Source organism: Natrix helvetica (genome assembly GCF_964273705.1).
Source record: "Natrix helvetica genome assembly, chromosome: 2".
Lineage (NCBI taxonomy): Eukaryota > Metazoa > Chordata > Lepidosauria > Squamata > Natricidae > Natrix > Natrix helvetica.
This window is the reverse complement of record NC_138552.1, coordinates 104,878,052-104,890,184: the sequence shown is the minus strand read 5'-3', so window position 1 is coordinate 104,890,184 and position 12,133 is coordinate 104,878,052. Positions and strand designations below refer to the sequence as shown.

The window sequence follows — 12,133 nt, the reverse complement described above, 5'->3', positions numbered from 1 at the left end:
AATTATGTAACATAAATAATGTAATAGGTGTGATTTCCCCTACGTGTAGAAAAACACTTCGAACATTTTTTTTAATGCCAAAAAAATCCCAGTGGACTTCAACTGGAGAGAGATGAAAAGTAATTTTTAGCAGACTGATCGGAAAACCATTTAATTTTCAGGAGAGGTTTATTATTTTTCATCCCATGGAAAACTTAACGATAAATAGTACTTAACCATAAATATTTCTTGCCTTAAGGCACGCTTAAGTGATCTGCATGAATCCTATTGCAGTTTCCAGAAATGAGGGCTATTGGCAGGGCGATGGCAAGGATAATAAAAAGCAAGCACAAACTAAAGAGATAATCAAAAGTTGATTATGATTCAAGTGAATTGCATGGTGTGATGTTTTGGTAAATTTATTGGGATATCCAAAAAGATCCGATGCATGCTTATCTATAGGATTAAGATTCATATATACAGGCAACAATGTTCTTTAATACCCTTGCTTTAATGCCTAATATGCATTGGGTTTTATAAAATGCATATGCGAAAACACTTGGGGGAATTATTCTTCCTACATTTTCTCCTTCCAGTATATTCCCAATTTAGGAAAACACACGGAATGGTGCAGGTCTCTGGAATTTCTGGTTTAGTGTCAAGTCACTTATACACTTTCCATCTGCAACTACCAAGAATCTTTTGTATGCAGCAATCTCGGCTTCTGCATTGGCTAAGGACCGAGCGCACGCCGAACGTCCCTCTCCGATCGTTGAAACTCCAGTCTCCGGCGGGTTTTGCAAGCCGCCAAGTGGACGACCACTTGAGTGACGTCACTTCCGTCTGGAGTACCGCCACAGTTTGGGGAAAGGCGGAGACTGGCAGCAAGTAAGTCCGCCCCCTAATAAGGAACGGAAGGAAGGACAAACTGACGCCGCCGGAGTAGAGAACAACGGGTGCCCCTCCCTCCCGGAGATACGGAGTTCGGGACGGGAGGGGACGATCGTCGCCTTATTTTTTCCCAGCGCAGGTGAGGGCGTGAACACGATAGTTAAAGGGACGACCAAATATTGGGCGCGCGCTGAACTGTGATTGGGCTATGACATGCGAGTCTATGTAGGGCGCGCGCGAGGAAGGGGCGTGGCGGACGGCAGCGGGCGCGCTGCGCTGCGATTGGTTGCGAGGGGCGCATTAGGGGCAGTGGAAGGCGAAACGATGCGTGTGGCGGTTGGAGGGGGGCGGGGTGGGTGGGGGGTGGGCTTCGTTGAGCTCTCGAGAGCGCGCGCTTCTTCGCCTTGGGCTTGAGTGGAGGAGCCGGTCGTGATCCGCGCGCGGAGGCAATCCGGCCGGGTGATTGGTGGAGGCGGAGTGGGGGGGATCGGCCGCCTGATTCTTCCCAGTGCGGCCCGGTCTCCCTTCTTGTCGTGGGGGGGGGGGGCGGGCTGGCTTCAAGGGTGAGGTACGCATGCTCCTTGGTGGTCCGAGGGGGCGGCGTGAATCTGTCCTAGACGTTGACGAGACTGTCAACGAAAAGAGAGCTCGAGGTTGCTGCTGCTGCTGCCACCGCCACGCCCCCTTTCCCCCTTCCTGGGTTCCCGGCGAGGGCGGGGCATGGACTGGTGAGTGGCCTGCGGAGGGGCATCGCCGGGCTTGGAGCGGGGGCGGGAGGGGCGTGTTCGCTTGCCGTCCACAGACCTTATGATGGGCCTGTTGCTTTGGGGGAGCCAGAGAGGGGCCTCCCCTGTTGACTCTGGTGCTCTGAAAGGGGTCACTCAGCTCTTGCCCCACTTGAAGAAACGGGTTTCCAAAGGGCGCTGCTTTGCTCGGCCGGTTGGAAACTTCTATTGGGGCCTGAAGAGCCCCACTTTGGGGTGTGTGTGTGAATTTTTGCTCTTGACTCCTCCCTTCCAAATACCTATTTTGGTTGCTAAGTTTAACTTGGTCTGGACCTTTTCTCTTTTCTGTGGTAGGAAAAAATCCAGATACTTGAAAGCTGAACTTGAGTATCTTTTTTAAAAAATCTTGTAACTCTAAAGCTGTTCTTCCTATAGGAACCTATCCAACAGTAGAGATTAATTTCCTTGGTATCCTGGATTGAAAGGTGAATATATTTGACAGGATTTTTTTTTAAATTGGAACTTTCAGAATAAATATATAGGTTAACATTTTTAGTTATTTTAAATGTTGCGGGTTGGATTCACTATGGGCATATTTTCTGAGGAAGTTCTGTTGTTTAACACACACACACATGCCAGCTTCCTTATCTTCAGATCTGCTCTGAATGACCCCTTAGTCCTCCAAGGCAAGTTTACAACTTGTAGGGAGCTGGGAAGGGGGGGGGGGAAGAAAAGTGATGTATGCCAGTGAACAGGTATCTTACAAGGTAGGAATATAAACTGCATGTAGGCATTCGTTAGATGGTGTTTATTAAATGTTTGGTTTGAGATTTGATTTGGTTCTATGTAAAAATACCAACAGGTCAGTCTAGTTCAGGATAATTATCAGTTACAGTTTTGGATATTCAAATTAATTTTCTTGTTTAGATAACTTCTCACTCAGATCTCATATTTGTGAAAGGTAGAAAATGACGGGGTGTAAATGATGCTATTGTTCCCATGGCCACAGTTTTTGTCTAACAAAATTCTAAAACATAGTTTAGAAGTTTCCATGTCTGCCTCTTTTTAGTTGGTAACCTGCATGGCTCTAAGCAGCTTGTTGTGATATCCCCAAGTACCAGAGATAACTGAAAGGAATGTTAAATCTGTTAGTTCAGTGGTAGTAAACCTGGTCCCTACCGCCCACTAGTGGGCGTTCCAGCTTTCATTGTGGGCGGTAAGGATTTGCTGTAACTCTGCTTTATAAATTTTATAAAGTAAAGTTACTTCCCTACTTTATAAATCACCGTTACTGTGGAACCGGTGGGCGGTTAGAAAATTTGACTACTAACAGAGATACAAAAGTGGGTGGTAGGTATAAAAAGGTTGACTACCCCTGTGTTAATACTCGTGGTTTTTTTAAAAATATACTGACCGACTGCTATTAAGGATGGCAATACAAAAAAGCACTCTGCATTATTCTTAAATGGTTCATTTTTCTCTCTGTTACATTCATATTATAATTAGATAGAAATAACATTAGGGACGCAGTCACTCAGTGGCTAAGACGCTGAGCTTCTCGATCAGGAAGGTTGACAGTTCAGTGGTTCAAATCCCTAGCGTCACGTAACGGAGTGAGCTCCTGTTACTTGTCCCAGCTTCTGCCAACCAAGCAGTTTGAAAGCACGTAAAAATGCAAGTAGAAAAATAGGAACCATCTTTGGTGGGAAAGTAATAGTATTCTGTACGCCTTTGGTGTTTAGTCATGCTGGCCACATGACCACGGAGATATCTCTGGACAGCACTGGCTCTTCGGCTTTGTAATGGAGATGAACACCGCCCCTTAGAGTCGGGAACGACTAGCACATATGTGCGAGGGGAACCTTTGCATTTACCTTTTTGACCTAGAAAGTAAAGTGACAGAGAAATAAACAGCCTTCTGTTAGATTAGCCTATTGGTCTGTATAATTGTATTAGACCAATGTTATCTATACAAATTGACAACAACTGTTTGGAGTTTCAGATAGAAATCATTTTCTTTCTTCATGTGCTTGTGATTATACCTGGGATCTTTCTACATACTTCAAAGTGTTTTACCATAACATTTCTGCTCTTTCTTAATTATGTATCTTTTTTTATTTAAAGGGTTAGAAATCCACAAAACACCCATGCTTTTATAGTAGCTGAAGATGCAACTTTATCTTTGAATCTTGAATTCTATTCCTTCAGAATAATAATGTATAATAAAAAGCAATAGTTTATATTAATTTTGAAAAATATGCTTCAGTAGGATTTCTATATGCTAATCAATTGGTTTTTTGTGGGATAAAAGTATGTTTTGGGAGGTTACTTTTACTATATTTAGGCAAATGCAATTAAATAGTTTCCACTGTTAGTACATACTTGTTAGTACTGAGATCAAAATAGAGTAATAATTATACATAGCACATGATTAGAACCACATGAAAAGATAGTTTTGTAAACCTTTGAAACTGTTGAATTGTTAATGAAATAAATTAAAACATACACTTGGAAGGAAAGTTAGAGGTGACTAAATAGGACCATGAAACCATAATTACTTACTCCTTATGCTGTTTTGTGTTAGAGCTGTAACGTCAAACTCAGATTGAAAATAATATTAGCCTATTCAAGAAAATGTGGACACCACAGTCATATAACCATCCTAAATTATTCTATCTCAAATAAACATTAAGACTGTATATAAGAAAAAGAACTGGTCCTATAATTGTGGCAGGTTGCTTATTAAATATTTATAGCATTTAGATAACATATTAGATAAATATGCAGTAGAAGCCAAAGGTGAGAAAATGTAACCATCTTCTTAGTCCTGAATATTACATTTTTTTGCACAACCTCCCCCCAAAATAAAACATTTTACGACAGCACAAGAACTTATGGTTGTATCAATTTTGCATTTATTGCCATTACTGCCAATAGCACATAGGAAATAAGGAATGACATACTGTAGCAGAATATTTTGAAGTGGCTCTTGAAGATATCTGGCTGACTATTGTTGGAAATAGGATTTTAATGTGTGAAAGAATTCTATAATTAATTAAATATGGATTTAGCATGTTTATGATGCAAATCTATTTTATTTAAAATAATGTCATCAATTATATAATCCATTTAAAACAAATACCTTTTTAAGAAACCCATCCTGATATGTGCAGGTCTACATATATAAAAGCAGGTTTCTTACGTAGGCTACCTTTATGCATCTTGTTAATTTGCCATAGACCAAACTACTGGTAAAAAAAATCATTTTCTCTTCTCCTCTCTTCCAAGTAATAATTATATTTTTTCCCAAATGTGGTACAAAACCTTATAGCAAGCTACTTAGAATGGGACTCCTCTAAAACTTTTTGATCTATCTGCTCTATCCCTTTATATTTAACATTTTTTGTGAATATAGCCTATAATAGGCAAGAAACATATTGCCATACTGACCAAAATTCCCCATTCAAGATAACAATAAAACAAATGAGTTTGGTTCTCCATTATATTTGTCAAATTCCAGAAATGATGGAGCTTCTTATATTAGCCAGCTCCAACATAGCTTATTAAGTATTTCATGCAGCTCCAGCTGCCCTGCAAAGTAGAAGAATTAACCCTGTGATCTTCAGTATCTTGGAAAGTTGGAGTGGAATCGTTCCAATCTTCTGGTATTCACTTCTTTAAAAGTATGGAGCAGAAAATTATGCAATAAGTTTTAAGTAGTAGTATTTTAGTTGTGAGTCAATCAAATATTATAAATAAAAATCCCTTACATTTTATATATTATATAAAAAGAGATTAAAAATTGCTTTTCTAGTCTTTGTTAATGAGCTTTTGAGATGTAGAATAACTAATTTTATTTATTGAATTTTTAAAAGTAATGAACAAATTATTTGTTATCTGTCTTAGCTGTTTAACTGTATTCACAGAATATGTTTAATCACTTGGATTTCTAGTGCTTATTACACCAGGAAGCATCTATGGCCCTTTGTCCAATTTTATACAGGGGTATATAGTCCAATAACACAGAAAAGGGGGGAGAAGAGGGGGGGAAATGAAAAAAGCTCAAGCTAAGTGAGCAATGGGAATAATCCTCTGCAAATAATCAGTTCAAAGCTGCTAAGAAGGATAAAAGAGGGAGAAGCCAAAATGAATATAGCAATGGAAATTACACACAACTTGTATACAGATTATAAGATACTTGCTGGGCCAGGAAGAACATTGAATTGAATAGGATATATCCAGTTCTTTAATATATTAAAGAGAATATGCCTTTAAAAAAAAAAAACCACCACCACCACCAGATTTCTGTTCCTGGTTTCAACCATCCAACACACAATAGTTTGCGGAAACTGCAAAAGCCTTATGGACTTACTCTGTTTTTGTACCTTGACATAAAATGACTTAGAGAAGAACAACATTCTTTTAATAACTTGACTTTAATGCTCATTAAATCAAGAGATATGTGTCTCTATCATCACGGACACTAAATGAGATGCTGATTATGTATACCAGAACTTGATTGTGAAGTATAAATAAGTACAAATACAACTGCCTTAAAAGGGGCCAGAACTTTAGTCTAGTTTGTTGAATATAGTATTTGAAAAAGCAGGGATTCTCAAAAACTTCAAGCTAAATTTGTTTTAGTTTGATTGATGACTTTAAATGGACATGTTTGAGGCTAAATCAGAGCTTTATTTATAAAAAAACTCTGCTGCATAATTAAATTATTATTTTTTCATATTTTCTGTTTAGGGCATTTTTATAGAAAGTCTCAGAAAACATGTATAGATTCTTCTTACCATAGTTTACTTGATCCTAGTTCCAAAATGTGACTATTGCATTTAGATTCAAACAGAAGACACTGGATCGAGTTCTAGCTCTGCCATTTTTCTTCCTGTAGGACATTTCTAAGAGAACAAATTGTATGCCATATTTCTAGATAAGCGAGTTCTATGAGCATTGTCAGATTGCTGGCTGGGAAAAATGGCAAAATAGCACTAAATTATTGTTTCTCTTTTTCCATAAAAGAATCTCATATTTGTCTTGGAAAATAATTTTTTATTAATAATAAGCAATGGGAGTCTAGCCCAAGGAGTAGATTGTATTTTCATTAACCAGGGATTTGATGGACTTATTCTACATGGGATATTCTTCAAGAATAGGCAAGTTTTCCTATTTAAAATAGGAAATAGGCTAATTTGCCTGAAAGAAGTTACAGCTTGCATTACCTTTGTTTAGGTAAAGATGTTTTCTAGTAAACCTAGCTTTAAAAATAGCTCTATTCATTTTTGTCTCAAATACAAAAGTATCTGAATTACTGTGTTTACCTGTTTTCTTATTTTGGAGTCCAAAATAAGCACAAGGGCTTATTTTGGGGAGGCTTCCATATTTTTTTAACCTGTATTATCAAAATACTTTCATTTGCACTGACAGTGCAAAATGTTAAATAAATGAGAAGATACAATACAATACAATACAATACAATACAATACAATACAATAGTAGAGTTGGAAGGGACCTTGGAGGTCTTCTAGTCCAACCCCCTGTCTAGGCAGGAAACCCTATACCGTTTCAGACAGATGGCTATCCAACATCTTCTTAAAGACTTCCAGTGTTGGGGCATTCACAACTTCTGCAGGCAAGCTGTTCCACTGATTGATTGTTCTGTCAGGAAATTTCTCCTCAGTTCTAAGTTGCTTCTCTCCTTGATTAGTTTCCACCCATTGCTTCTTGTTCTACCCTCAGGTGCCTTGGAGAATAGTTTGACTCCCTCTTCTTTGTGGCAACCCCCGAGATATTGGAACACTGCTATCATGTCTCCCCTAGTCCTTCTTTCTCTTAAGCTAAACATACCCAGTTCCTGCAACCGTTCTTCATGTTTTAGTCTCCAGTCCCCTAATCATCTTTGTTGCTCTTCTCTGCACTCTTTCTAGAGTCTCCACATCTTTTTTACATCGTAGCGACCAGAACACCAGATATTGTGTTATAGGATAACAATATCATCCATAATTTATATTTCCAAAAATGGTTCTAGGTTTCATATAGAACTTGAGATCTTAAAATCAAAAACTATTTATGACTGTAATATAGAGCTTTCTTGGAGTCCATCTACTAAAAAAAACAATTTATGTTAGGAGATGATAGGCAACGTTTGGGGATGCTGTTAATCCTGATGAATAAACTTGCCAGCTTGTCTTCTGTTAAATGAGTGCCTTTTATTCAGCACACTGTTGTAGCAAGTAGTTTGTGAGAGTAATTCTAAAGATATTCCAAGTCTAAAACGTTTTGGAAACTACTATAATAGGATCCCTTTTGTTTTTAAAACTTCATTTCTTTAGCTGGGGGGGATAAAATTCCAAGATGTTTATATTCTTACCTTTTTAAAGCATGTTTTATTTTCTTTTGTAGGATCATGGATTTTCCAGGGCACTTCGAGCAAATCTTCCAGCAATTGAACTATCAACGGCTCCATGGTCAACTTTGTGATTGTGTCATTGTGGTTGGAAATAGGCACTTCAAAGCACATCGTTCTGTTTTGGCAGCATGCAGCACACACTTCCGAGCTCTCTTTACTGTAGCAGAAGGCGATCAGACTATGAATATGATCCAGTTAGACAGTGAAGTAGTGACAGCTGAAGCTTTTGCTGCTCTCATTGATATGATGTACACCTCTACACTCATGCTTGGAGAGAGCAATGTTATGGATGTGTTGTTAGCAGCTTCTCACCTCCATTTGAACTCTGTGGTAAAAGCATGCAAACACTATCTCACTACAAGGACATTACCCATGTCTCCACCAAGTGATAGAGTTCAAGAGCAGAATGCACGCATGCAGCGGTCTTTCATGCTTCAGCAGCTTGGGTTAAGTATAGTGAGCTCTGCATTAAATTCTACCCAAAGCACAGAAGAGCAGACAAATTCTATGAGCTCATCAGTCAGAAGTAACATTGAACAACGAAGTGCTTTTCCGATACGACGTCTCCACAAACGTAAACAGTCTTCTGAAGAAAGGGCTAGACAACGCATTAGGCCTTCCATGGATGATTCTATCATGTCAGATGTTACTCCTGAAAGCGCACAGACTGTGGTTCATTCACGAGATGAATTTTTTTCCCCAGACTCCTTGAAAATTGTGGACAATTCTAAGACTAATGGTGTGAGTGATAACCAGGAAGATAATACCGTTATGTTCGATCAATCTTTTGGTGCCCAGGAAGATGCTCAAGTGCCCAGCCAGTCTGACAACAGTGGGGGAACTATTTCTCAAATGTCTATGGCATCACAGGCAACTCAAGTGGAAACTAGTTTTGATCAAGACGCCACTTCCCAAAAAAACAATTTTCAGTGTGAGAATCCTGAGGTTGGACTAAGTGAAAAAGAACACATGAGAGTAGTGGTGAAATCTGAACCTTTGAGTTCTCCAGAACCCCAGGATGAAGTGAGTGATGTCACTTCTCAAGCAGAGGGAAGTGAATCAGTTGAAGTGGAAGGTGGAGGTGTAAATGCTGAAAAAATAGAACTGAGCCCTGAAAGCAGCGATCGTAGTTTTTCTGACCCACAGTCTAGTACCGATAGAGTGGGGGACATTCATATTATGGAGGTAGGGAATAACATAGAACACAAGTCCACTTTTAGTATTTCAAACTTTCTGAATAAGAGCCGAGCCAGTAGTTTTGGTGCCAGCCAGAATCATGAGGACAACATTCCAAATACAACTAGTGATTGTAGAATGGATGGTGATGCCTCTTATTTAATTAGCCCAGATTCAGGGCCTGCTAATAGTCATTCCTCAGCTTCTGTTTCTCATGTGGAGAATCCTTTTAATGACAGCACAGACTCGCATTTTGTCAGGCCTATGCAGGATGTCATGGGCCTTCCTTGTGTACAAACTTCTGGCTACCGCACAGCAGAGCAATTTGGGATGGACTTTCCAAGATCTGGCCTCGGATTGCATTCTTTGTCAAGGGCAGTAATGAATTCAAGGGGTGGTGCCAACAACTTTCCTGGGTATCGTCGCATAGCTCCCAAAATGCCTGTTGTGACTTCTGTTCGGAGCTCTCAAATGTCAGACAATGCTCCAAATTCTCAGTTGCTAATGAACGGGGCTACTTCCTCTTTTGAAAATGGGCATTCTTCCCAACCTGGCCCACCACAGCTGACCAGAGCCTCTGCTGATGTTCTTTCAAAGTGTAAAAAGGCCTTATCTGAACACAATGTCCTGGTAGTAGAAGGCGCTCGCAAATATGCCTGCAAAATTTGCTGTAAGACTTTTCTGACCCTAACAGACTGCAAGAAGCACATTCGCGTGCATACTGGGGAGAAACCATATGCTTGTTTAAAGTGTGGCAAGAGGTTCAGTCAGTCGAGCCATCTGTATAAACATTCCAAAACTACTTGTCTTCGCTGGCAGAGCAGCAATTTACCCAGCACTTTGCTTTAATTCTTTTCCTTTGTCCCATGTTGCCAATAATTTTAGGAACGCATGGAGTATAAGAGGCAAACACTTACAGTGTGATTCTGCCACACACCTTAAAAAAAGGCTTGATTATTTTTAATACTTGTACCATACCTACCTCACAGGGGTGTTGTGAGGCTTAAACAACTTTTAAAAAGCGCTTTGATATTATCCAGCTCTGTCACAAAATAAAAAGATTGCAATCCTTGGGAGAAAGCCCCATTGAATGTTCTGGGGTTTATTTCCAAGTAAGCATGTTTAGGATTGGGCTGTACATATTACATAAGGATACAATACTTGGTATTGTTCTTTCTGATTGGATAGTCTGAAAGCTTACTTGTACAGCTAATGCATAATTAGCTAGTATTGTTATAAAATGAAGGGCAAACTTTTTAATGGCTTTTTTAATGATGTGAAAGCATTTATCTGTATAATAGGTCGCTTAGAGTGTGTGAACAACATAACAAAGAGCTCTTTATTGTGAAAGGTTACATATCTTGAAGATGAAACCATCTTTGCACCTCAAAGTGCTTTTAAAGTGTGTGATAGTTTAACATAGTTTTAGGGGTCTGAATGTATTTTTGGTTGTTTTGCAGTAACATACACTGTGTAACGAAGGTGCTTACCTTGAATACAATGCAAGTACGTTTTAGACTGTCTGATATATGTGTGTGTGTATATATATATATATACTTTTGAATACTGCAAAATCTAGGTGTTTCATATTTTCCTTTTGTAAAATCTTGTACTAGAAAGTGAATTGTTTATGTATTATCCTTGATAGTGTTTCTAATCAATTTGTATTCAATGTGTTAAAATTCAACATAAATCTTAAGTCTACTGTTATTATTTCAAATAATTTTCATTTCTTGGAAGTTAAAAGTAATCTGTTAAATCACATTCTTTGTGATTAGGGATTCCTTTAAACACTCCTCAATGCTTCTAAAATATTCTTTATTACTCTATAGAGTATTTAAAGCTGAGTGGGTCTCTAAAAATATTATACTATTTATGATAATAGGACTTACTTTGCATTGGCAGCTGTTTAAGAAAAAACTACCTTAGTGAACTAAGATTGGCATTTATCATGGCTGTTAGATTAAACCCCCATTTAAGCAACAGTTTCTGTGTGTATCAAGGTTATGGACATTTTAGAATATTCCAGAGTTCTGCAGCATATTTTCACTTTTTAAATCTCACTTCTATAGATAACTCAAAGTGGTAAACATACCTGTTACTTCTTCCTATTCTCTCCACAGCAATCATCTTGTGAAGCGGGCTGGGCCGAGGAAGAGTGGCTGGGCTAAAAGACACCCAGCCTGTTTTCATGCCTAAGGTAGGACTCAGGCTCTCTGTTTCTAGCCTGCTGTTTTCAGTCACAAAACCAAAGTTTTTCTTTTACACTTTTATTATTCTACCATCAAATTGTAATACAACTTTGTTCAATAATTTCTGTTACTAAATGTAGTGTTACTGGTATAGCTATAACTATACAGATCATGGTTTTTAGGCTAGCTCTGTAATCCATAATGTACCTTATAAATTTTAACATGGCTGAGATTGTGGATATAGCTGTGAGGAAAAACAAATGACTATAGAAAATTCTAGTTAATTCTCTTTACCTAGATCACATGAAAAAGAAATTGAAACACTAACAGTTGTTTTTTGCAAAAGTCTAAAAGTTTTCTTTACAGGATTTTACAGTGACATCTGGCAGCAATTTGATAAACTCATGTCAATATTGGAAGCAAAAATAGTGCAGCATAGGGGACCTCATAATTTTACCACCGTTATTAGATATTAGTTTATGTATTTACTGTATTGTAGAGTTAGTTGCTGATGGGAAGAATAAAGCTGTGATGCCATCCAACCTTTTATGCAGAATGTAGTGTCTGCTAAAGTTATGGATATGTTGAGTCTATTAAAATAATTTCTCTGCTTAAATGCACTTGTTGAATAATTGACAAAAGGAATCTCATAATTCTTAAGCTTGCTTTCTTACCTGTGCCCTATTAATTGGACCACTGTAGAGTCATATGCAAACCATAGTACATAGCTATTCGTCGGTTCTTGCAAGTTTTAG

The 12,133-nt window shown here is 38.5% G+C and overlaps 1 protein-coding gene across 2 annotated transcripts; it reads left to right on the top strand.

Moving 5' to 3' along the window:
• The first annotated feature begins 837 nt into the window (after positions 1-837).
• On the top strand, positions 838-10,879 carry ZBTB5 (zinc finger and BTB domain containing 5). 2 transcript variants are annotated; one of them, XM_081945078.1, is made up of 2 exons: positions 838-1,009; positions 8,004-10,879. In XM_081945078.1, the coding sequence occupies exon 2, from the start codon at positions 8,008-8,010 to the stop codon at positions 10,033-10,035; it is 2,028 nt and encodes a 675-aa protein (XP_081801204.1). In that variant the 5' UTR covers positions 838-1,009; positions 8,004-8,007; the 3' UTR covers positions 10,036-10,879. The 2 variants fall into 2 exon arrangements, with proteins under 2 accessions (XP_081801204.1, XP_081801203.1); XM_081945077.1 differs by lacking the exon at positions 838-1,009 and adding an exon at positions 1,444-1,598.
• The last annotated feature ends 1,254 nt before the right edge of the window (positions 10,880-12,133 follow it).